Source organism: Pezoporus occidentalis, unplaced genomic scaffold (assembly GCF_034315485.1).
Source record: "Pezoporus occidentalis ecotype Australia unplaced genomic scaffold, CSIRO_AGI_Poc_V1 ctg5, whole genome shotgun sequence".
NCBI classification, from domain to species: Eukaryota; Metazoa; Chordata; class Aves; order Psittaciformes; family Psittacidae; genus Pezoporus; species Pezoporus occidentalis.
The window spans coordinates 9,479,269-9,507,105 of NW_026915835.1; the positions used below are offsets into that span (position 1 = coordinate 9,479,269).

At 37.3% G+C, this 27,837-nt stretch overlaps 1 protein-coding gene across 1 annotated transcript in view; it reads right to left on the reverse strand.

Moving 5' to 3' along the window:
• KLHL1 (kelch like family member 1) overlaps nucleotides 1-27,837 on the reverse strand; it is a 205,440-nt gene that overhangs the window by 103,857 nt on the left and 73,746 nt on the right. Inside the window, exons 3-4 of the mRNA XM_062636870.1 lie at nucleotides 22,492-22,628; nucleotides 6,412-6,608 (exon numbers count right to left, since the gene is read on the reverse strand). Of these exons, the coding sequence (XP_062492854.1) occupies nucleotides 6,412-6,608; nucleotides 22,492-22,628 (334 nt within the window). The remainder of the gene's footprint in view (nucleotides 1-6,411; nucleotides 6,609-22,491; nucleotides 22,629-27,837) is intronic.

A 27,837-nucleotide genomic window follows, 5' to 3' on the forward strand; every position in this document is an offset into this window, starting at 1 on the left:
CCAGGTTGTCCCTGAATACACAGCTTATATCTAAAACCATTGAAAATGTACAGGAGATACATTTGACAACCTCATAGAATACTTTTGGTTCAAAGTGACCTTTGGAGTTCATCTAGTCAAATTCCCTCAGTGCACATTTAATGAGGTTAGGTTATTCAGCAACATTTTCAGTGAAGCCTTTAGTACCTTCAAGAACAGTTAAAAAAAATATTCTCTGGTTATTGTTTTCCCAGTATTTGACTATCCCCGTGGTTTAAAAATAAAGACATAAATAACTTAATATTTTAATCAGGATTTCCTATGTTCCAATTTACGTCTCTTGGCTGTCACCCTGCATTTCCAACACCCTGGCACAATCTTCTCACGTTCATCCTATCAGGTAGATGCAGACAGCAGTAAGGTTTCACTTAGCCCTCTCTTACTCGGGTTCAACAGACCCAGTTCCCCCAGACTTTACTCATATGAAGTATCCTGCAGCAACCAAACCGCTTGGGCTCACTTAAGTGTATATATATGTATATATCTTGCACTTAGGAACACCAAAGTAGACACATCATTTTCATGCTTTCATGGGTGCTAAACAGCTAAACAGGGAAGCACCACTTTCTTCAAGTTGCTCACTGTCACTAATACATCCCAAGATGTTGGCCTTCTGGCTGTGAGGGTAATTTGCTGGCTAACATTCAGCTTGGTATCCTTCATGACCAGGTCCTTTCCTGCAGAGCTGCTTCCTAGACAGTTTCTCTCCAGCCTGTACTGAGACATGGGGTTATTCGTTCCCAGACTGCAGGAGCTTGCACTTCCCTTTGCTGAACTTTGTGGTGTTCTTGTCAGCCAATTGGTTCAGCCTGCCCTCTAAACAGCAGCCTTGTCCTGATATCTCCCCTTGCTAGTTTGATGGCATCTGAATATTTGCTGAGGGAGATGTCCATCCTATCATCTAGATCATGAATAACATTGTTAAACAGTACTGAACCGAGAAGTGATCCATGAGGGACATCTCTATTTACTGATCACCTTTTTACTACAGATCAAAATTCTCTGAGCCTGTCTGTCCAGTCAGCTTTCCACCCATCTCATTGTCTATTTATCCATGTGTCACCAATGTGGTGAGTATTGTTACAATATCTCAATATGCTTCAGGATGAGCTGGATGAATTGTATAGGAAAGGTTTAACATATTCATTAATTCCCCACTCCACCAAGTCTTAAATGGAAAAGACTGTGGCTTACATAATAAACATAACCAATTACATGATCACTGAAGCTCTTCAACATAAAAGATCATTAAAAAATTTGCATAAGGTACTTCACATAAATGAAATGGTTGCTCCATCTGCAGTCTAATCGGAATTCTCAGTAAGTTAAAAGGTCTATATAGCGTAAGTAAATGTCACTGAGATTACTTATGTGCTTATAATTAGTTTTGAATAATGTTTTGCTGTGGTGGGACTAATGACCCTTGCAGTATGAAGCAAAGAACTACATCTACAAGAAACCTTCTACCACTCCATTCAAAGGCACTTGAAAACATGCTGCATTTTCCAGGCTTGGAACTGTAACATATGTTAGGGTCCTTTATATTGCTAACATTCTGGGTTACAAGCACATCAACCACTTTATTTATACACATTCTTCTGGTTTTGGAAATTTTACTTATGGCCATCCTCCTACTCAGATCCTCAAGGTAATTTGAAGATATTTTCCAAGTTTATGTTTAGCTATTCATCTTGATGAAACAAAATGTGGAACAAGCTCTAATATCTCAATAGTCAAACCACAGTTTCTAGATTCAAAATAATCACTGAAGTTTAAGTGCAATTTCTTGAAAGGTAAGCACTGAAGGATTAAATATTTTTGAGGTATTTCAATTTTCAATTTGAAACAATTGGGTTTCCATCAAATTGCATGACATTTAGATGAAGAAACTGACAACATAACTTCAAGTGCCACACTAAATTTCTAAACGTTATCTATATGACAAGCAGAACCATGTTGTTCACCGAGAAAGAAAAAAAAACTGCGGTTGTGTTCAAAATTTTATCAAATATGAATAAATTTTAAAAGAATTTCCCATGGTCTAAAACCAAACTGCAATTACCTTAATGAAAAATATTACATACTTTTTCTCTATATATATTTACTAATGTAGAAAAGTATCTATTATGAGAAGGGCTAAAGGTACATCAAGGCCACAGAGTTCATTAAACTATCATGGTCTATTATGGAAAAACCTTCTCTGGTTATTATAAATATAGAATGGTTCAAAAATAAAGTATATTGTAAAAAAGTCATATATTGCAAAATGAGTTGCATTCCAACAAAGTTGCCACCACAATTCTGAATTAGACTACTCTGTTTCATAAAGAGACAGATAAGACCAAACACTGTGACTCTGATTTCTAAATATGACAAGCTGATGAATTGGTGACTTAAAAAGTTATTTTCCCCACTGTCCTGGGTTCAGCAGTAGCAGCCATTTTTCTCCTCCTTGGTAGCTGGTGTAGTGCAGTGTTTTGACTTTCAGCTCAGGAACAGAGCTGATAACAAGGATGTTTTGGTTTGGCCAAGGACTTTGTGAGCCTCATGCTCTGCCAGGGAGGAGGGGAAGCCAGGAGGAAGCAGAGACAGGACACCTGACCCAAACTGACCAAAGAGGTATTCCATACCACAGCACGTCATGCCCAGGATGCAACTGGGAGTTAGCCGGAAGGGCTGGGAGACTGCGGGGTTGGAGGAGGTATCGGTCAGAGCTTGGTCGGGCTGGGGGGGCGAGTTATCGGTCAGCTGGTGGTGAGATGATGTATTCTCTTCCCTTGTTATTTCCTTTATCATTATTATCATTGGTGGTAGCAGTAGTGATTTGTGTTATACCTTAGTTACTAAACTGTTCTTATCTCAACCTGTGAGAGTTGCATTCTTTTCGATTCTCCTCTCCGTCCCTCCGAGAGCAGGGGGAGGGCAAGAAAGGGGGGGAAGTGAGCAAACGAATTACCTGACTGGGTTTAAACCACGACACCCACATATGAAACCCTTGGCAACTAGAAGAATAAAGAACCGTCATTAAAAATGCTTGTTAGAAGAATGCATTTGCTTTAGCTTATTGGTATGTTCCATTTTTCTGCTTTCATTTTGTAAAAAAATATCACATATGCAGTTTACTTTCATATAACTGACAATAAATTAAGAATTTAAAGTTATTACACATACAGCTTATCAGATTGAAAATTTTCAGAAATTGGCAGTCTAGTAAAACCCCAGATTGCAATTAAGAAGTACAGCAGTCTTAAGAGAGATGTAAATACTTGCGCTGCCATTTAAATTAGCAGATTCATTCAAAAACAAAAAACAAAAAAACAAAAAAAAACCAACAAACAAACAAACAAAACAAACAAAAACCCCACACTCCCCCCACCCCTAAACAATCAAAAAACAACAAAAATCACACCATAAAACACTGGCAGGAAAATTTCACACCTCAGAAATAAAACAACCCACATTGATTCTGATGTGCCGAAGAAAAAGAAACCAATGAAACTTTTAATTTTTTGCTCTTATTTTTAACTTTCTGATTCTAATGCTGTCAAATGTTACTATCCAGGTTCCATTTATAAAAAATACAGGGAATGCAAACATAGACATCTCTAGTGTTCATTGTTCACTAACTTTTATGAAGTCTACCTTCCTCTCTTGCTTCACCAACCCCATAACTCGCTATTTGGCAAATGTGTTTCCAAAAGATTTTTCAAATGTTTTTTGGCTTTCCTTCACTTCTTTTCTTATATTCCTCACTGCCTCCCCTTCTCCATGTACACATCTTACTTTCCTCATTTAGATTTTGCATTTCAAAAGAGCAATATGGTAGTTGACACTGAAGACAAAATATCTCTCTAAATACTGAGGATATTATATACTTCTGCTCAGGGAAAGGGATATATAACTGTACAGTTAATGAATTTTACTTCCATTAGAAGCTTTTTCCACGCTCATCAATGCTTCTGCATTTTGAAATAAGTTTGTCACACTTGAATTAAGTCTGTTCATACCTGTGTCAACTATGCAAATGAAAATTTGTATTCATGGCTTCACAGATTTCATGGTTGTAGGAAATTGAAGTTATTTAATGTGACAGAAAATGCATTGGAAATGAACTATCTCCTGAAGTCAACAGGATGCTAAAGGGTCTGCCCTTTATCAGCTATTTCTTCTTCAATATAACTAAATTGCCAAGCTCAAATGTCTTCCCCTCATAACAGGTTATGTGAGTTCACAAAGCAAACTGATTTTGTATATGTATTTTTATGTATAATATTTATTTATTTTTAATGAACTTTACAACTTGTAAAATATCAAGTCTGACACTAGGCAAGGAAAATGCTTTTAGAAAATTAAGATTAAAACATTCATGCAGGTCCAGTGAAGCAAACCGTTTTCATAAAAATATATTGACTGTCATTAAAATGCTGTTGGGAAGACATAAAAATAATTGGTGGAGGGAAGCTGTAAGACATTTCCTAGGTAGAATCAGAGACTTATCCTATGGTTGCTGTACCTCAGCTGAAAATTAGCCTTTCTTTTTAGGAATCAATTAATATTTAATTTCATCTATGTAATTAACTAAGAAGCAAAATTATTCCAAGATGACACTTAACTTGAGCCACATCTCAGAATTATTGCACACTCTGTAGCATTTAACATATCTATAAATTTATTTTTGCAAAATTATTTGAAAAACTGTCTTGCTCCCCATTCCCACTAGTGCAGAATTACTGTTGCTTTGAGACGTTTTATATCAAAAAATTTTTATGGTACAGCACCATTATTTCTGGTCAAGCCTTGCTGTATTTCTCTATAGCATTATGGTTATAACAATAATAACAACAATAATAAAAAATATAATATTATCATAATCATTATTACTATTGTTTTTGACAATACTTGCCTACAGTATTTAAGAGACATAAAATGGGGCCAAAAAGTATTTCTTGTGTTTAATGCAGAGTAGATACTTTTGAAGATGCAAAGAACAAGATGAAAGGTATATAATTTCAGTCACTACCCTCAGTTTTTCTTTTCTATGGGGACATGTGTATCTATTCCATTTAGCCTGCTTATTTATATTCCAGTAAAAAAATGTATTATGATGATTAGCATCCTAGAACTCACTATTCAGATAGTCAGCCATAATTCCCTCTTCACTGAACTATATTGAAATATTCTGCCAATGTAGTACTAAATATCCAGAAATAAGTGTTTCTCAAGATTTGAAAAAGTGTAGAAAGAAATCATAATACTGTTTTACCCTTCAAAAGCCATTAGTTTTCTCAAATGCTGTCAAAAATTCCCTCCACTCCCAAATTTTCTCCCAGTAAATGCCACATAATATGTCAGACTTAAGGGAGCAACATAATTACCTTATCACAACAAACAACCTTTTGCAGTGATACCTTGGAAGAGGATTCACACAGCCAAAATTCGAGATATGTCACTTGCAACTCTTAAAGAAAGCACCCTGAAAAGCTTTAAAGCAAGGGCCTTGAAGTGCTCTTGAAAGCACGAGAACTTTTAAAAGCAAGGATTTCCCCATTCTTTTTTTAAACAGGACTTACCTTCAAATCCTTTGCATAAGACAGGTGGAGTTTGTTAACAAATTCCCCCTTGCCTTGCTTTACATTTGCTGTTGTCACAGTGCATACAATTTCCCTGAATGAAAAAAACATTCTGCTCATCTCAGAGACTATGCATCTGTTCTTTGCTCTGCTCAATACTTCCCTACCCTTTCTTCATATTACAAGGTCTCTGCTTGTGAGTCTTCTGACACTTCAGAATATCTTCCTTGCACTGCAGAAGCTTTTATTGGTTATTCATGCATGTAGAAGAAATCATCACTTTTCTCTTACGTAGATTCCTTCTGATTGAGAGTGTTGCAGTCAAGAAGGGCAATGAGGCATCCCTCCCCCACTCACAACTGGTCATCCACACCCTTTAACACAAACAGTAAATCAAATAGATGTGAAGTGCTTCACACCTAAATGCAATGCCTATGCCTAAATATCACCCACTACAAAGCTTTAATTTTTGGGATTATGTTGTCACTGGGTTGGAAGTTTAACCGTGTACAAAAAAGAATACTGTAATGGCATAACTGAATAGATGTGACTGTTTTTATTACTAGCAAGGAGAAAGCATGAATATTGTGCCTGCCTGCAAATGTAACTGTAGTTACATCAGTGCTTATTAATTACAACTCTTCATAATTTCACTGACATTAAAAGGAATCCTCACTACTATGGTTTCAAAAGTGCCACTTCTGAAATAAAGTTCCATACAATACAGAATGATTTCAAGCCAAAAACTAACAATGTATTTTTACTTACAGAAGACACAGCGGATTCACGATCACTGCCTTACCATGGTGTAGTTGTGAGCCACCTTCATAAGCTCTGTACATCCTTGCGCATCAGCAAATGCTCGTATTCCCAAACAGTTGGATGGGTGCAAAAGCTTCATTAGAAAATGGCAGCAAACCTCTACTACTTGTGGGAGCTGGAGGAGGCAGGCAGCTGCTAGAAGATTTTCAATGGTATCTTCTTTCAGTTCCAGGCAGCCTGAAAAAAAATAGGATACAAACTTATTTACTTGGTATTTACAAAATGAAAAGATCTTTTATAAATAATCTGAGTTATATTTAAAAAACTCTACAGAAAAAGTGAAAAGAAGGAGGATTAGTCTCTCTGACTGGACACTTCAGGAACCTGAACATTACAGTATTAGAAACATTTCTTTTTAAACTACTATTAATTCAACTGTATAAGGATACAAAAATAGACTGTAAAGTGTGGAAAGGAAAAGAAGACTTAGGAATACTGTATTTTCTAACTCAGACTAACATCTAAGTAAGTATCAATCAGGCTGTGATTTCCCCTCCACACACACACTGAAACTGGTGATAAAACTGGCATTCTCTTCGGCGGTAGAGCAAAATCCACAACCATCTCTCTGCAAAGAACTAAATAACTGCCTATCTTAGTATGACTAAAACCATAAAAATATCTTCAAAATAGGGCTTACAAATCTTCAAATTTTGTGTTTGTTATTTGTAACTTGATTTTGGGATTAATTTTATCTGAGCAACATATGGTAGGCTTCTCACAGTATATAGGTCTTCTAAAAGACTTTATATTAGATAAAAGAATATATATGGATGCATAATATTTATCTTACTTTAATACTTATATTTAACTTAATTTTACAATTTCACAAGACATGCTTTTTATCTTTCAGACTGATATACATTTCAATGAATAAAAGATAAAATAGATCAAATTAAAAAATATTTCTTTTAGTGAGAAATAAGTGTCATTTTGCCATCATGCTCCCCCCCTCAATGATTATTTTTAAGTGTGGGGTTTTACATTAGTATCTCTTATAACTTTCTTATGTTAATAATTTAAGGAACTAAATTAGAGATCACAAAGTCATCTTGGAGAACTGGAAAAAAATAGGAAATTAAAATGTGGAAACATAATATAAACTGTAAGAAACTAACATGATTTTATTTTGCTGCACTTGGAAAAAAATCATTTCCATCTACAGGAGGATTAGGTGTATATTGATCTTTCTGTTCAAAGTAATATAGTTCAACAGTTAGATAAAGTCACTCTTTTCCCCACTCGTTGGTTTTTTTTTATTTCTTGTCACATAAAGAGAAATCTACAAATCTTAATAGCTCTATTACATGGCACTGAGGAGTTCTGAAATCCTCAACATTACAATAGAATGACATTGAAAGGAAAAGTTGCTTAATACTGCAATACCAGCCCAAAATACAATAACCATAACACTTAAGATCTGACCTTTTCTCCTTCTTTCACTGTATCTGGGGCTTTTAATATAACATAGAAACTGGGAATTTATACTTTACTGGATTTAGTTATAAAACATCTGTTTGCAAAGGTGAGATTATCAATCTGATCAAGTACACAGCATAATTTCAGTGGCTGTCCTCTGCTTATTTTTATGTTTGTATTAATGTCACGTTTCTTTTCACATTATCTGACTTTTTCTCTTAATTTCTATCCATCACATGTTTATGTAATATGGTCAGAAGGCACACTCAGCAGCTGATTCTTGGCTGACCCATATATTTATTAATGATGTTCCCACGTGTGCTACATGCTTGCAGGTAACAACTTCTCATTATCTAGAATACAGATCCACTGTGTCATGTGGAAGCTACCAAAAGATATTTTCAGGCTAAAACTGATCATCCCAGTACCAGAAGGAAGAAAACTGAAAAATGTGCAGAACAGCTATGAAAAGTAGATGGACTGAGAAATGTGTTGATAAAGAAATTAGATGAAGTTTAAAATCTCCTTTTCTTATATGCTTATATTCTTATTACCTTTGCATTCTCATTTTTCAACAAGGTGAAAGAAGCCTCTGGACCTACAACCTGATACAGATAACATTTGCATAATGACATGAACACTGAAAGAATCACCACCCTTTATGAGGAAAGGTAACAGTGTCACAGTTTGGCTTTTTATTGCTAAATGTAGCCTTTCAGGAAAAACCCAAAGGAAACAGTTGAAGCCACATCAATCTATTTATTTTCAATTTGAAGATATTTCCTGTTAACTTTAAGGAAAACTACTACTAGAAGGGTACTAGTTGGGAACTAGGAGGATTAAAATAACGTTAAATCAATAAAAATTATTACCTGTTTTATAAATTATGTATTTCTTTACGTAACCAACATGACCATTTTGAAGGAGATCCTTCACATTTTTAGGGAAGAGTGTGAACAAGTTTGCACCTTACATATTAATTGAGTAAACATACAATGGTTTCTGGGATATCTGGGGTATAAATACATTGTAACTTGACATTTTTAACTAAATTCAGAAGCACTAATTTACTACTTATTATATCTAATATAAGAGCTAGAAAATTACACTTAGCTTGAGTTAAAGTGTACTGTGCTTCTTTCTTTTAGTACTGTCTTATCTTACTTTTTTTGTTGTGTTGCTTCATGTTTCTTTGGTTGGTTGGTGGGTTGTTTTTTTTTCTCCCTTTTTTTTTTGTATAAGCATAAGAAGATATCACTTTCAAGGATCCTGTTTTTGCAAAGCATTAGCTTCAATGATAGGTAAGTATCTAATCCATCCAAATGGTTTGCAGGTCTTACTTATCTTCATTTTTAAACGTCAAGACACCTTAATAAATTTCTTCACAAGGTCTGTATTTGTTTTTTCAATAGAGTGGTATGACATTTTAATGTAAATTCCTCAGGGATACCCAGTGTTTATCAGGGTAAAAGTTAAAAATAAATAAATAAATATGTTAAGAGGCTCAGTATTTACAGTGTCAATTCTTCAGACAGTTTCATATTGACAATTAGAATGTCCAAGCATCTACTTAAAAATGTTGAATAGAATATCCAAGGAGACATTGATACTACTGCTTTTTCAATTAACCTCCCCCTCACATTTTTATGCAATAAGAAACTTACACAAGTACTTCAGTCTGAGCAAAACAAATTAACCAAAGCTTAAAATCTCATTTTTTATTACATTAATTGAGATGAAAAAAAAACAAACAAAAAAACACAACCACAATGAAAAGAACTTTAATGGATTCTAATTATTATTCTAAATTATAGTTCTATTTGTGACAAATTTTATGTGCATTGCTTATGCAGAAACTAAAATGCCTGTCTTTAGGATACATCCTTATAAAGAAAAAATAAATTTTATTGCCACATTACAAAATCTGAAACAGATACATTATATAAAAATTCTCTGATATCTTTACTTTTCTGGTAAATATTTTTCCAAGTCAAGGGACAATTTGGGCATTATTTTTATTTATTTATTTTTAAACTTAATTTTATTCTTTCTTATACTCCTTAGGCTACACTGTTACAACTAATTTTGTCTGCAGGGAGTCACTGCATCTCTGGCCACCTTTGCATGATGTTATTAAGATCAGTGTGCATCACAGCAATCAGCCTTCCACAGCTATTGACCAATAGGTATCATTACAAATATGGTGGGACCACTCACTTGCTCTGTGCATAAGCAACAATTTTTAACGCAGATCCATAAGATATGGTAATATCATTTTACCTTATGTGAACAGTATTTTTTTTCTGTCTTGTAAATACACATTTACTAACTTATAGCAAGATTCTTTAACATTCTTAAGACAGTTGTGAGTAAGGGTGCATCAGTGACATCTTCAGAATTGTCAAGGAATTATAATCAAAAGTCAGAATTCATTTTGATCAGATATTTATGTTTTTAACCTTTCTATTTCATGTGTCTCAATCATGACACATGATCTTGTGTTGCAGTTCTGAAGAGTTTCTGAATGGAGTTATTTCCATAGGGTAACTGGTTGTAAGAACACAGCTTCTCAATTAGTTTTTTTTTCTTTTTTTTTTTTTTTTAATAAAAGCAGTAAGTAGTATCAGGATAATATTTATTCAAATTTGCACAGTGGATTAGTTGCTTGCAATTAAGTTTACAAGAATAAACTGCAACAAATTCCAGTGAAGACTAGAAAAAGCTTATAAAAAAGGTGCTATGCTTCACATTGCTGTAATAGACCTTCTTCACATTGCTTATTAGCATCTTGTCAGGTAGTATCTGCCAGGTAGCCATCTGAGCTAATGATCTGATTTACAGTTAATGGAGAACAATATGAGGTGTTGGAGCAGTTTATATCTGCCTTGTATCTATTTTAGAATGAGATCACTCACTCCTTAAGAGCTATTTCTTGCTTTTAACCATAAATGGAGCACCTTCATTTGACCGACTGAGACACTGTCAATATTTATATTTTTGATAAGAATTCAGTCCATCTGCTCCCAAACACACAGAACTGGAATTATCGGAATCACCAGGTGTCAGGTAAGGAAATCACTGGAAAAGCTTCACATCCTTAAAATACTCTTTGGGTCCAATTCTGATGATAATTCTCTCTGATACTGTCAACTCCAGATAATGCCAGGATATTCAAATAAACAAAAAAAATACTACCCCTAAAAAGGAGTATTCTCTTACACAAACAGATAATGCAACTTAAATTCAGGGAGAAACTTAAGATCAGCCCATTCCCTATTACCAGACTACTCTTACATACTACATCTTACATACTACATCTTACATACTAGCAGCCAAAACCTAAACCAGGTTCTAACACCAAAACAAACTAACCCCAAAAGTATGTATGACCGAGAGACGTGTTTACTTGAGGGTGTTGATGAATCACTTGATTTTTTGGCAGCCATTTTGGTATCAGCCACCAGAAATAAAAGACAAGTTAAACCATATGACATAACTAGGAAAGCTTTTTACCCCAGTGGAATGTTTTTTCCCCAGCTTCAATCCCCCTCAACTCTAAACCATGTCATCTGGTTGGAACAGACTGATTTTCTGTTCATTCAGCATCTTTTTTTTAATCCCCTTTTTAATCAATTAAAAACGGACAACTTATTTTAACTCCTTTTCACACAGGGGACTTAAAATGAACCGTCTCAAGGACAAAGGAGCTCAGCTTTCAGGTCTGAAGAAGAAGTATTTTATTCTTGTTGTGGTTTAAACCCAGTCAGGTAATTCGTTCGCTCACTTCCCCCCCTTTTCTTGCCCTCCCCCTGCTCCCGGAGGGACAGAGAGGAGAATCGAAAAGAATGCAACTCCCACAGGTTGAGATAAGAACAGTTTAGTAACTAAGGTATAACACAAATCACTACTGCTACCACCAATGATAATAATGATAAAGGAAATAACAAGGGAAGAGAATACATCATCTCACCACCAGCCGACCGATAACTTGCCCCCCCCAGCCCGACCAAGCACCGACCGATACCTCCTCCAACCCTGCAGTCTCCCAGCCCTTCCGGCTAACTCCCAGTTACATCCTGGGCATGACGTGCTGTGGTATGGAATACCTCTTTGGTCAGTTTGGGTCAGGTGTCCTGTCTCTACTTCCTCCTGGCTTCCCCTCCTCCCTGGCAGAGCATGAGGCTCACAAAGTCCTTGGCCAAACCTAAACATCCTTGTTATCAGCTCTGTTCCCAAGCTGAAAGTCAAAACACTGCACTGCACCAGCTACCAAGGAGGAGAAAAATGACTGCTACTGCTGAACCCAGGACATTATCCACCCCTTATTCCATACCATTCACGTCATGCTCAGATCCCACATTTTCAATATACCATCACTCTTATCTCGGTGCACTCTTATCTTAGTGCATGGACCAGTCCCTATAAAGCTGCTGAGTCCATCTGGTCCATGATGTCAGGCTCCATCTCTTGTAACAGTCTTCCAGAGCAGGAGAGACTGTGTGCAGTGTTCACACTCGTGAATAACCTAGGCAATAGTGTCCATTGCTAAGTCCACCCCTCGATCATGAGGCCATCTCTGTGTTGCATCTCTGCTCTGATGGCCTGAAGTGCCATGGGCCCACCAGGCTCAAAATAATTCACTGTCCCCTTAAGCAGTTTCTGCAGCTTGTTGCTGGGGACTCCATACAGCTGCCTTCCATCTCCGATGCTTCCAAAGCACTGGAGGGGCCCAGTGGACTAGATACTTGCCCATAGTGTCCCACACACCCTGCCACTCATCACTGTCCAGCCTTGGGGAAAATCTCTTGGTCCCCCATATTGTCGTCTAACCCCAGACAAGACCCAAACCTGACTCTGCTTAACTTTTGAGATCAGACAAAATGGTGGTGGGTAGAACACAGCCTGTGTGTGTGCCAACATGCTGATCCCCATCACAATCAGCAGGCAGGTCCCAAGGACGCCCAAAGGCCATTCAAAACCTTCAGAACTCTCAGTTGATGCTGCTGTACTTGTCACTGGGGCTGGTGTAGCCGCTGTGCTTGCCGGCTCTCCCACCGCCAGCTTCTCTTTTCCTGAGTCCAGCTCTTCCTCCTCTGCCTTGCTGGGAAATGCTGCGTGGTCTCCTGCATCCTCCTGGGGCTCGGCGGGCGGCTTCCGGGGAATGCTCTCGGCCGTCGCGGGGCTGGGCTCGGCCGCGGGGCTCGGCTCGGCCGCGGGGCTCGGCTCCTCCGCCGCCTTCTCCCGCTGCTCGGCAGCCGCTTCCTTCCTCTCCTCGACCGCTCCGGCCTCCCCCACCGGCCGCTGTCCCCTCGCGGCCTCCGGCCCCGCTCCCGCCGCCGCTTGGTCGCCGGGGCCGCTCTCCCGGGCCGGTTCGGCTGCCGCCGGCTCCCGGGGCTGCTCCCCCTCGGCTCCCCGCAGCCTCACGAAGATGGAGAGTAGGGTGAGGGCCAGGACGGTGAAGAGCAGCCGGACGGCCAGGTACAAGTCCACGGCCACGTCCGTCCCCCCCTGCTGCTGGAGCCCACCCGTATTACAAGCCATTGCCATAAAGCACAGTGAGACAAGAACCTTAGCCCAGGCCCCATACTTGATAAACACTATCACAGCAAATACCGGCTCTACGTAAGTTACAACATTCTGAAGCTGTGAGATCAAGCAAAACAACTCTGAGACCCAATAAATCAGCATTGTGATGAGTGACTATTAATCCAGTCAAATCTGTCGTTATCTCAACCCTTCGTGCCCCACGTTGGGCGCCAAAAAAAAGAACTGTCGTGGTTTAAACCCAGTCAGGTAATTCGTTCGCTCACTTCCCCCCCTTTTCTTGCCCTCCCCCTGCTCCCGGAGGGACAGAGAGGAGAATCGAAAAGAATGCAACTCCCACGGGTTGAGATAAGAACAGTTTAGTAACTAAGGTATAACACAAATCACTACTGCTACCACCAATGATAATAATGATAAAGGAAATAACAAGGGAAGAGAATACATCATCTCACCACCAGCCGACCGATAACTTGCCCCCCCCAGCCCGACCAAGCACCGACCGATACCTCCTCCAACCCTGCAGTCTCCCAGCCCTTCCGGCTAACTCCCAGTTACATCCTGGGCATGACGTGCTGTGGTATGGAATACCTCTTTGGTCAGTTTGGGTCAGGTGTCCTGTCTCTACTTCCTCCTGGCTTCCCCTCCTCCCTGGCAGAGCATGAGGCTCACAAAGTCCTTGGCCAAACCTAAACATCCTTGTTATCAGCTCTGTTCCCAAGCTGAAAGTCAAAACACTGCACTGCACCAGCTACCAAGGAGGAGAAAAATGACTGCTACTGCTGAACCCAGGACAATTCTCCACATCTGAAGCTAGCTTAGAAGCAGGAATACTCACCTCTGACAGAACAAGCTTCTCAGTTTCTCAGGTAATAATTTGGCAGCTTGTACTAGGGTATCACTGAGAAGTTCTTGTTCACGCTTAAAGAACAAAAGGTTGCAAAGAGATGTTGATCGCTCACGAACGATTTTTGCTTATGATTCCACCTTACAGCCTAATGAAATCTGCTTTCCTTTGGGCTGGATTGCACTCCTGCTGGAAGTGAATACTACAGTCACATCCTGTTCAGTGGGTACATTTCATTTCAGTCGCCGTGCCATGGTCACAGAACAGAAAGGGAAGGAAGGTATATTTTACAATGCAAGAACAAGAGCAGAGCAATGTGTGAAAGGTGAGGACTCCTTTCACAAACTGCCATGGTGATTCTCCTGAATTTTTTGCTTTCTTTTGGAATTGTGGATACACAGCTAATCAGCTGCCTGCTCAGCAGAGTGGATATGGGTACATGTCTCCACTGAAGGAACTCCAGAAAAAAAAGCACATTAAAGAGGGAGATGCTAGCTATGTTCCAATAACAGTCTAGATCATTCTGAATACTCAGAATCTATGGATATCCAGTTCAGACCTCTTTTCCAAGCAATTCCCATATAGTGCACCAAAAGAATGAGAACACAGCTGGATCCTAATACATAATTGCAAATTCTGTCTCTTAATAGAGTATCCTGGGTAGAAGTAGGAGCAGTAACAGTTTGTTTTCTTGCATAACTCGAGAAACGAACAAGGACTCATAATTTCAGTAACAGGAATGGAAAACACCTACTCCAGCTAGACCCAAGCTCCTTGGAGCAGGGACTGCTCAAAAAAAGAGAGACAGGCAGTCTTTGCAGTTTGTTAAGCTAAATGAGTCTATAAAGATGTTTCACACAGACCTGAATTACATAAAATCCCATAGCTTGTTGTAGGATCAGAAAGACATTTGGTGTAGGAAGGTATCTGATTCCAAGCAGGCTGATATCCACAGATGGAGGATGACAGTCTAGTCCTACAGTTAAAGTGAGGAAATTTGGAAGATTCTTACATTGTACACATGGACAGTATATCTGATAATTTAATCCAGGAATAATCCTTGGTGTTGCACTAAGGCTTAGCTGGTACATAAATAAAAACTTGATGAGGAATACAATATGAATCTTGTCAATTGCTCCAGCACTAGTAACAAATGTAACCTGAGCGAAGGTACATATGACCTTGGAAGTGTAGTCAATGCAGAACATCTGTGGACAGGTCATGAGATCACTACCACCTTCCCACTTGCTAAACTGGAGCAAACCTGATTAAAAATAAAAGCTCCTCTGGATATCTGCAACTGTATTGACTCCTAAAGGGGAGTTTATGACAAGTATCTGCTTCTGGTTGAGAACTTCACAGAGGATCTTCCATATCTGGAAGTTAAGTTATTCAAAGTCTACATTGATATGGTATGACTTATGACCATTTTTCTGTATTCTCCGTTACACAATGGTTAACAAAGTCTTCCAGGTCAATTAAATTACCTTAATTTGTCCTTTTATCAGTCATCTCAAAGTTCCTGGAACAACTGTTCTCCCATTTGAAGTGAATGGCAGTTCACAAGCACTTATTCTGTGAAATTGCAAAGTCAGCCATCAAGTACATGGGACAGCAGCAGGCAATAGTCTCCTGCAAAAAATGCTAGACAGAGATGTTCACAGGGGTTTCTAACATGATACCACAGAACAAACAACTCCTGAACTTACTCAACTTATCACGAGGTGGAGGTAAAGACCTTCACAATATGCAGAGTGTCAGGGCTCACTCCAGTTCTCAATGTGATCAGTATCTCCTAGAGGGGAGGGAGTAGCCTGAAACACTCTAAATTGGCTACAATCACCTAAGAGCCTGGGACTGACTCTTTGAGCTGATGCCTTCAATAATGTGCCTAAAGACTTTTATCTATAAAGTTAAGCTTGCCTGGGACTTCCCTCTAACATGGAGACTAACTGCACTGAAATTTCCTGATAGACACTAAACTCTGTCATCCTCCAAACCACAGTAGTCACATTCAAACTGCACACTGAAGAATGATCCTGTGGCTGCGATAAACCCTGGACTGTATGAACACTATGGATTTCCACAGGCTAAAACTATGCTTAGAATCATTCTCACTGTTTATTCATATAGGCAACCAAGTTTCCACAATGAAAAAAGAAACAAACCAAAAAAAACCCAAAACTTAAAAACAAACCTCCCTGGGATCGTTCATTAATAAAGTTTCTGTTCTGAAGGACCCTAAATGTCCTTGTGCTTAAAGGCATTTCCTTCCTTGCTACATGCCTGCTGTCTGCCCTGTGTGTGGTATCAGATATAACACTGACAGAGAAGGTACTTGACAGTACTGTAATTAAAGAATCTCCCAAATAAAATCTAATTAAAAGCTATACAGAGGGCTTGAAAATCTTCCATGTATGATCCACATTTTTTTTCCTGTTTTTTATCCCAGATGTGCATAAATAAATCAAGGACTCTGTTTTCTATTAGCTAACTGACTTTTGCTTTTTCAGTTTCATTAACAGCGTGAAAGCACAAGGCTATTCTTCTGATCACTGTTGGGAATGCATACTAATTAGATAGCCTAATGCAGTATGAGAAAAACTGTAGTAACTTCACAGCTCTTTTGTAACTTCAAAGGAATGCTCCCAGAGTCACCAATGGCAGGAAAGGCCAGAAACATAATCTCTAGTTCCAGTTCTATCTAAAACATTAAAGCATAATTGAAAATCACGAAAACCCAAGTTTTAGGATCAAGAAAGAAGCATTACCTAAGAAAATTAGGTTATCTTGAACTCTGCAAAGATCAAAGAATAAATATCCATGTATCCCAGGGCACTGGAATCTCAATCCTACATTTTCTGCTATCACTCATCTTGCTGCTTGAAAAATGAAACATACTTTGTGCATAGACTTTGTATGTAAGTTTTGGCTTCAGAGTTCCTCAGCTGGTTCACATGAAACATTTAAGAGAAATACAAAAGAGGAAGCTTTGTTTCCTCTTAAATTATAGTTCAACCAAAGATGAAACATACATTGTTTATTTGAATAAACCAATCAAATGAAGCAAAGTGTGAACAGATTAAAGCTGTACCTTGTATTGAAGTGGCACATTTTTTATCAAATATATCCTTCACAAAAACCTTTGGGCTTACCCTGTGAATGTATGCAAAGTATAAAACAGCACATAATTTTGATGTAGCATTTTAGCAATAAACTTACAGCACACTTATATATATATAGCTATAATTTGAATTATACAACTTGTAATTACTTTACAGTTTAGTTTATTTAATTAGAAAACTTTAGCTTATTTCAGATAAAACAAGATGCAGCCACTACCTTTTCAATTTTATTTACAAAATTAAGTTCTTCAGTCATAATCCTTACACATATAGTTAAATTTAAAAAAAAAAATCCCAAGGCCCATCTAACATAGAGTTTATAGTGCATATTTTAACACATCTCATTTTTTTCAGCTTTAAACAAATTGTGTTTTAAAAGTACATCCATCACATTAACTTTACAATTAGTCACATTGAACCTTCCCAGAAACTTTAACACCTTTTGCTACCTTTAAATCAGTGGGATTTGTCAGTCTAATTTTCTGTCTTCCTGTTACTACTCTTAAATGGACAGCTGCCTTCACTTAGGGGCAGCTCTTACCAAGTCTGCACAGGGCTTGACGTTCTGACAGACAAATCATGACCATTCGTATCATTCTATCAAATATTTACTATCATATATTACTGGCAAGTCTCTGAGTGAATGCATTTATGATCTGGTCTGATATAAGAGGCTCACCTACTCACAGTCCCAGAATGTGTTTAGAAAAGGGCAAGAGGAAGAACATTTACTAACGATCTTAAAAAGTAGGCAATGTAATTTTGTTGTTTTGAACAAACCAGACTTATATATTTCAGTGATTTAGAGGTAATGGCTCTAAACAGCACCTTCAGAAATTCTGTCCAGAAAAATCATGTCCTTTCAGAAGTGCATGGATGTTTCCAGAAGAAGAAGTAAGGACTATTTTAATTAACAGGAGTTAAAAGAAAAAATTGAAGATACACAAAGCAGTGTGCAACTAATTACAAAACTTATATTATTCCCTATTTTTGTACTGATGGATATAGCAGAAGTTAACAACTCTCCTTTCAGATAAAAGATACTTATCTTTCTTCAGGTCTTTGTGATATACAAAACATCACCTTTGCTGAACTTTCATTCTGATTATTTTGCAGCAATATTTTATTTTATTGCTGGAACTGAAAGGTCTGGTATTGGTGCAGGATGCTTTCATCTCTAGTAAGACGTTTCATAGATATTTTGCACTTCTTTAACTGCTATTTCATTTTTTTCTTTGGCTCATACACATGAAATAATTTCACTAGATTAAATATATATATATATATATATATATATAAACCTGACTGAATTACAGTTATTATAATGAGAAAATAGTTCCCTTTTTTATATCACACCTAAGAAGTTTTCCCCAGGGAAAAACTCCTAACAGCAGCAACTATACGTGAAATTAACTTACTTTTTTCTATCTCCTTGAGTTAAGAAGGTAGTGACAAAAAAAAAAATAAAATTAAATAGAAGAAGAGTGAATAACTTTCTGTCTGTCAAAATGGTTTGCTATTCCGGGGATAAAAGAACAAAGAGCTAAACTGGTCACACACACGAGTTGCTGAAACCTTTTCACATACTGTGCAGTCAGTAATTGTAAAGCAGCAGCTGAATTCTCCAGATATTCTGTCCAGACTATGTAGGCTCCAGACTACAGATTAAAAGGCTGAATGGGAATTTCTGTTAGCTGCTACACTGCAGGGTATCAGAACAGTGGATATTTCCTTCACTTTTCAGTGTTCCCCTTGCCCACATCAATATATCACAAAGAAGAAAGTGAACTGACTCGAAAGAAAAGGGGACATTAACTAGTCTGGTGGTAAATAAGGAATCAGAGGGCAAGAAAAGAGATAAGAAACTATGAAGACAGATAAATCATGAGGGGTGGTGGAAAGAGAATGAAAAAAATGTTTCAGGGGATAGGTTTTGATCCAGCAAAGAACATGGGAAAACAATTATTAACTCATGAACAACAACTTTTAATTTCAATAAACTGAAGAAGTTTGGGACCATGTTCTAGGAATTCCCTTATCACCTGTGAGTTATCACTGAATTGTTTGCAGCACTTCTGAATGCTCTTGCCTTCTGTACAAGGATGGCTACATTCATGATGAGCCCGTGCATCCAGGCTATACCCAAGGTTTGTTAGAGAGATTGTTAGTCAGATTTGGCTAAAACTCCCAGGATTAATACAGATAATTGTGTTCCAATGCCTGCAAATATTCCCTAGCCCTGTTTAATTTACTAGCATAACCGTAGCTAGGAAATTTAGGAGTCTGATAAAAAAATAGAGGAATAGAGAAAGAAATAGTCTAACAGAAAAAGAAATAATCTAACATTAATTTCCAAAGATAAGGACACAAGCTGAGAATAAATCAGGATAAATCGGAATAAGTCTGGACAAAGAACCAGATGGAGCAGAATTGCAGGACAGAGTATAAACACCAGAATGACCCATGGCACCCAATACATGTTGTCTTTTAGCATGCAAAATGGACTCATGCTTCCTGAATTATCACTCTTCTCTTGTTAGCAAGTATTTGTGAAATTTCAAGCGCAAACTTAAGAAACTTTTTGAATCTTATTTGGTCTCCAAAGTGGGTCAGAAATAAAAGGATAACAGTGTATTGACACTCCAAGTGACAGAAATTAGAAGACCTTTGTTAGCATTTTAGGTTCTAATTCTTCAGGATGCCACTATGATAGCACATAAATGTGGCCATTTTTAAGGTTTGGACTTTATGTGACAGATTAATTGAAGGAACATGTGCAAATGCACAAGGTAAATTCGAAACACTGGAATTATATGATCTGTGTGGTTTCTTTTACCCCAGTCATGAAGGCTGGATCTTATTTAGCTAACACCAAGAAGGAGCCTCCAAGAATTCCTCCTCATATAATAAACAGAGTACATTACAGGATATAGTCAAATATTAAGGAGCATAAAGCACCTGAAAATCTTAATCTTTTGCAGAAAAGGAGGAAGTTTGCTTTTTCTAGATTTTCATTACCTCATCCAGTCTCCAAAGTTCTCAAATAACCAGTAAAATTCTGAGACAGCTTCATTCATTTTGAAAATAGTTAAGTATTTTTTGTTTCCTTCTGTGTCTCCTTCATTTCTTAATCTACACTTACATGCTAGCTTTTGTTGTCAATATTAACTGTGCTATGTGTTTGCATGTGATCTTTTAGAGAAAACTGAAGCAAAAGAACCAGACAGTACTTATGTATTTCCACAGATCTGTCCCAACACTGCCCCTCATCTTCCTCATGCCTCCTCTACCTTTTGCCTTCCTCTTACAGAATGATTTAACGTTAGCAGTAAGGTCTTCTGCTATTCTGTGCCAAGGTATTTGTGATTTCTGCCCTGGTATTCCTGTGCTATTGTCCTGGGTTTTCCTTTGTGTTAACTGGTGCAGTGCAGTGTTTTGACTTTCAGCTCGGGAACAGAGCTGATAACAAGGATATTTTGGTTTGGCCAAGGACTTTGTGAGGCTCATGCTCTGCCAGGGAGGAGGGGAGGCTGTGAGGAAGCAGAGACGGGGCGCCTGACCCGGGCTAGCCGGGGAGGTATTCCATACCACAGCACGTCATGCCCGGGGTGAGGGGTAACTGGGAGTTACCCGGAAGGACACGGGCTTCCGGGTGGAACTCGTTTTCTTGGCCGGTGGTATCGTATTCTCTTCCCTTGTTATTTTCCCTTATCATTGATTTAGCTGATAGTAGCGGTGGTGATTTGTTGCTGGACTGTTTTTGTCTCAACCCGTAGGAGTTGCACTCTCTCGATCCTCCTCCCCGTTCCTCCGGGAGCGGGGAAGGGGAGAGGCCCGGTGCGGGGAGGCGGGGGGGGGAGACGGACACGGACCTCGATTGTTGTCAGCTCGTCACCACTCACTGGGAGTGAGTGAACAAGCTACCTGACTGGGTTTAAATCACGACAGCTATTCATTTTATACTCGCACCTGGCAAAGATATTGTATCTTTCTCATGCTAGATTAAAAAAAAATAACATGTTCTTCAAATCATGGATACCTAATTTGAAACCCTCTGGATGATGTACATTCTCAAATAGCAAAACCACAGCTGAAGGGAGTAGACACTACCCTTTGACATGTAGGAAACTATATAAATGAAGATGGTCTGACACTTCTGGAAACTGAATTTCTCAGACATGATTCTCAAAATGAGCTTTTTTTAACTTAAACTATGTTTATTTGCAGTTTAAAATGGTAAAGTTATCAATGTCATAAAATAAACAGCACATAGCCCAATTAAATATTTCTAAGCAGACTCAATTTATGATTAAATTAGTTTATGTGTATTTAGAGAGGATTAAAACTTCAGGATATGGGGAAGCAATTTAAAATTGAAGCTGAAATCAAATATTCAATAAATGTATAATTTTTTGTTAATTTACATAATTTGTGGATGTATTTTAGGAAAAAATAAGAAACAGCATATATTTTATACTTATGTGATTTATAAGCCTACAAATCTTATCGCTGATGTATTCTCTTCTTTAATGACTTTATTTTGTAATTTTAATATCCTTTCATTTTAATGCACTTCAGACACATAGTATACAACAGATTGTTTAAGAAGGATAAAAACAAAATCTATTTTTCATTAAAATGTAATAACTGTTCAGAAGGAAGTTATGAGTTATTAACTCTGAGTTATGAGTTATTCATAAGTTTACATTACACAACAGAGTATCAGACTGCAACAGGAAATTAAAGTGACAACATCCAACTCATAATAAAACATTTTTAAATGTCTCATTATTTTAAAATATTTATGTAATTATTTAAACTGAAAAAAAGTACTGAAATAGTAATATAGGGGTATTCTTCAAAAAATACCACTGTACTCTGTTCTAAGTATTTGAAAACAAAGAAAAATTGATCATTCTCTAGACTGTCTTCTTATACTTACCAAACCTGACATATTTAACAGTTTGCAGGTGAAAGATAAAAAATTTAAATTCTACCCTAGAAATGGTAAGTGTTCTGATTAATCGAGATTTAAAATAAAAAAATATTTAGAACATAAATATAATTCAGTATATAATTCAAATAAACAACTTTCTCTATAGGAAGTATAATATATGCAGCGCAATACCTGTATATGCAAACTGGACAAGATCCCACAGTGCATTGGGATCTATGCCTTCCATTTTGATCTCTTCCTGCTTGGCTTCACAAACATCACTTGTAAACATGGCAGCAAAGTAGTCAGAGACAGAACTAAGGACAAGTCTGCAAAAATGTTAGAAACCGGTTGTCATTTACATCGACATGTGTATTAAAAATCTCATATATTAAAAAAAGCCCTTAACTTCAAAAAAACCCCACATATTTTCATAGTAATTACAAATTTCCAAGAGCAATATATTGTTAATGCATGTAGGCAGCAAAATACAGCATGACATTTAATTCTAATTTGTTTTTGCTTCCTGTGATATGAACCAAGTAGCATATTAGCATATGATTATAAAACAGACACAGAAATTAGTGTTCAGTCTTTCTGATAATTTTCCAATCATGCAAATGTGCCAATTGTTAACAAGATAATCTCTCAGTTACAGAGACCTATTGCTGAAAAACATTTTGTACTCAGCACTGTTCTTAAAGGCTGTTTATAAAAAAAGTTAGCAGTACATGACTTTGCTCAAGTCTTTAGCCTTCATTAAAACTGTTTCGTAATTTAACGTTACCCATTAAAACATAAAAACAGACAAAATCCTCAGCATTGTGTAATGCAACGTTTTTGTTAAGAAACTTTTCCAAAGAAAAATAATATCACAATACTTAAAAATGTGATGACTCGTTCGGGGATCTGATTTAAATAAATCAAAACCACAGCAAGTACCAAGTAGGATTGTCACTACTGGGACCTTAAGCTAAGAATTCTTCTAAATACCATCTATAGTAATGTTATGGTTTTGTTAGGAGTGAATATTCACAGATGATCTTCAGCTAGATATGTGGTACAAGTTACCACCTATCAGCCAGCGTGGTGATTGTTTTTGCTGTCTTAGCTCATCCAATAGCGAAGTAAATATGACAGTTAGAATTGGCTGCACAATTTTACAGTGCTTTAAGCTACTATATTTTACCTGCAAGCAGAGCAGCTTGAAAGTGTATGTATGATCTTTACTCTGGCGCAAATGATGGATGATGGCAAATTAGCCACTTCATCAACAGAATATAGCCAAAAAGTTAACTCATTTCAAGTCAAACTTTTCCCTTAGGAAGTGCTTCATAGGCTGAATTGAAGGGAAAGAAACTTGCTAATTACACTTAATTCTGAAAGGTGACACCTTTTGTAAATCTTAATTGTGTTCCAGTGTTAAGATAGGAAGTGAAAAGTGAGAAATCAAAGCAATCATTTAATTTGCAATGATCTTCTTTTTTCGTAGCTAAGAAGGCTCAGAAAACCTCTAAATCTTGGTTTAAAGGCATGTTGACCTATTCATCAAGAAAGGTCAGGTGTTTCAGGATGTCACCTTTCTTAACTGCTGAGAATACATAATAAACTCTTTCAACCTTGAGAATCATAGCATGTAACTCCTGGCTTAAAATGAGTTTGTGGTCTCAGAAAGATTTTTCTCCAGTTTAAGGGACTTCTTAATCTTTAATAAAGCTAAATTCAGCCTGATGCTTTTCTGATTTCTTTTATAATACAGAATATAAGTGATTCCTGTTGTGATTTTTTTTATCCTATGATACCTTTATGTTTTGTTTTGTTTTGTTACAGTACATCTCCTTGCATTTTTCACAACTTTTTTCTCTGTCTCTCCCCGCTCCCAGAGGGATGGGGAGGAAGGTGGGGGGGAGTGAGAGAGCAGCTGGGTGGTTCTGGCTTGCCGGCTGGGCTTAAACCACAACATTCTCATGCACCTTTGATACAGAACTCTCTTAACATTGTTGGTGTATTTATTAATTAAAGGAAGCAAACGAAAGAAGCAAATCTTGATCACTTCTTCAAGCAAGCTCTTAACAACCTTTTACCACCTAGTAGAATCTCGCGATACTTGGATTGAAAACTCATAGGCATAACGCAACTTTATTCCAAAGATATTATGCCAGCTCATATAGAAGCTGAACATTCATTATTTTTAAATGCAATTTGTTGTTCTGTAGAGGACACCAGCTGACACTGGGCCACTAATAGTGGTGCTCTACAGATCTTCTCACAGGAGGCAAGCATTTACTGTATATAGAAGTCATGACATCCTATTAGCAAAACATATACTAAGGTATAGCTATGCATGGACTTGAAAAAAGAAATAAGAAAAAAAGGAAGTAGACACTGGTTGCCACTTCCAGAACAATTTTGGCAGTACAAACAAAACTGGCACCTTTCCTGAGTAAAATACATCAAAGAAGCAAGCTGTAAAACAGAACAACTGTGATTATACCACATAGTGATTACCTTTCCTGATGACTGTGGTACTCATCCCTCACCAGTTTATTCAATGCAGAAAAATCTATAACAGCCTTGCAAAAATATATGGTGAATTTAATCCAGTACATAGACTATTACATGCTCAGTATCAAAGACCCTTAGAAAAAAAATTTTTCTAGACGCCAATAAATTTTTTTGAAACAAACTATTGCCCACAAACTTTAAATTGTCATATCTCCTATCTCAGAATTTTGATCGGTATCTTATTGAGATCACTTACTTTTATGCTGTCCATAATTTGGAATCAGATGTCTTTTTTTTATTTAATTCAGTCTTTCTTACACACACTATTACAATTAGCTTTAATACACACAAAGTAGAAAATGGTATAATTTTAGCACAAATGGCACCACAATGTCATTTGTACTAAACGACAGCACAAACCCAAATCTTCCTGTTCCGTACTTACTAACAGACTGTGTAAAACTAAGTAAAGTGTGTTGCTGTAAAGTTATTGGTACCTTGGGAAATTTTGCTTGTTGAGATCTCCACTCAGTTTTTTATCCATGGCAATGTATTTGTTTTGCAACATTTTTGTTTTATTTTTCATAATCTGTTAATTCTGTTCTTTAGGGTCATTTCAGTTTAATTAGGATCGAGCTGAATGTGTAACATCCATTCCCTACTGAAGAATTTGCCACTATAGGTACATTCTACTTCCACCTGTCATCTAGTCAGCATTTCAAATATAGAATTCTTTGCCATCTACCTTTCTTCTTTTGCAGTCACGACACTGAAAAGTTAATTTGGGCTTGTTACTGTTATAACTGCCTTCATCTTCTGAATTTATAAGTATGTAAAGAAAGCCATGAAATATATCATGAATTATTCTTGTCCATTCTTGTCAGTGAGTATATAACAGTTGATGAGAATTGTCTTATACTTTCCATCTGTAACTCTCAATATTGATGGTCTGTCCTGTGTGCATATCTCATCTTGGCTGGAGAAAAACTGAACAGAATTACACAATAAAGTTTTGTTTTTTTTTTCTCTGACCATCTGAGCAGTTCTCTATTTGTAAAGGAAAGCTGGTTTAAAGCAACCACATAATAACAACAGCAACATCAACAATAAAGAATCACCAAATGAGAAACCAACAACCCTCCCCCCCAAGACCATGGACAAGCAGATGGAATTTTCAAGAGCTGATTAAGCCTGAAACAAGCAAGTTTCCTTAGTGTCTTAACTTAAACATAATTTTCTTCCATTTTAATCTATTATATAATGCATAGCTGAGAGTATGTGATACTATCAATCTTCACTAAGTGATGTTCCCTCTTTGCCCTGAAGACCATGCCTTTTGTGTTTACATTCTCTTCCTCCATTTTTTTTCTTTTTTTTTTATCTTCTTTTAATTCTTAAACTGTCTCCCAGACATTTAAGAGTAGATAGAGTAAGTGGCTCTTTATCGTTTCAACAGTACAAAATGAAACGCAAACGTACATGTCATTACATTGAGCTATGAGGAGAAATGTCAGAAACACAGGGATTAGATTTGATGAAAGTAGAGATCTGTGAAGTCATTAGAATAAGTGACTGCTTAAGTATGTAGATCTTTTCATACAAAATGATACAATAAAGCAGAATTCTTAGTTTATCTTCACAACTTACTCCTCCATAGAGCTCAGTTTGGTGAAATCCTTGTGTGTTATCTTTAACCCCTTTTTTTTAATGGCAGCCGAACAGGTCTTCATGATCCAAGTTATTCTTGGATGACCTCCTTTGTTATTCCGTCATCTACCTGGTTTTGTTTGGTTTATGTTTATATTCTATATCACTTGTCTCCTTCTCCCTTCTTAAAAGAAAAAAAAAAAATCACCATCTTAGTCACCCTCCTCTGCACACGCTCCAATAGTTAGATGTCCTCATATTAAGGCACCCAAAACTGCACACAGTACTCAAAGTGAGGTTGCACCAGTGCAGTATAGGGTGGAAAAATCACTTCCCTCGACTGTCTAAGCTATGCTATGACCAGGGGAAGAGTGTGAGGAGGAAGAAGTGGCAGAGACAACATGTGATGAAATTACCATAACCCCTATTCCCCACCCCTCTGCACTGCTAATGAAGAGGAGGTAGATGAGTTGGAATGGAAGATAAGCCTGAGAAGAAGGGAGGGATGTTTATAATTTCTGACTATCCTACTTTGCTGTTAACTGTCATTACATTAAATTAATTTCCCCCACGTCTGCTTTGCACTTGACAGTAACTGGCAAGCCATCTCCCTGTCCTTATCTCAACCAATGAGCTTTTCCATCTTATTACCATCCCCTTCTGCTGAGGTGGCTGAGTGATGGAGTGGCTTGAAAAACACCTGGCAACTAGCCAAGGTCAACACATCACAGTCAGATGTAGGTGTTCAGGTAACTTAAGCTGTAGATCTCAACTGATTACAATGAGGTCAGACACATGGCCATATCAAAACCAAAACTTACTTGGATAACCAACTTTAAAATCTCAGAAATTATCAAAACTCAAGGCCCATTTCTGCATGAGCAAAATCTTGAACTGGTACATACTGAATGATGTAACTTAAGATCTGTTATGTCTGAAAAAGGTACAAATAAAGCCAGAAGAGTTCCTTGTGGAGACCACAGAAATTCCTCTGAAAATATTAGTGGCATTTTCAGTATCAGGAAATATTCTTTATCAACTACTCTTTCTTCTTAAAAAAAAGGTAAAAACAGAAGTTATCAATCAAGGTTAATATTAAAAGCTTATCTAAATTGCATCTCTGCTTTCCCTCTGATAGCAGGAATTTCTGTTGTTCTTGCCATTCTGTCCCAACCATATTACTTGAACAATTTTGTTTTAAACTCATGGATGGTAGGTTGTGGTAAAGATCACAGTTTAGATGCAATGTTTGAAACGGGAAATTCCTCAAACCTTAATTACAGATATCTGGGAGTGATACATAGGGGAGCTGTATTGCTTCTACTGTGTGCTTTCCATGTGAATCCGTTACTGATTAATGCAAGAAAACAAGCTTAGGACTACACA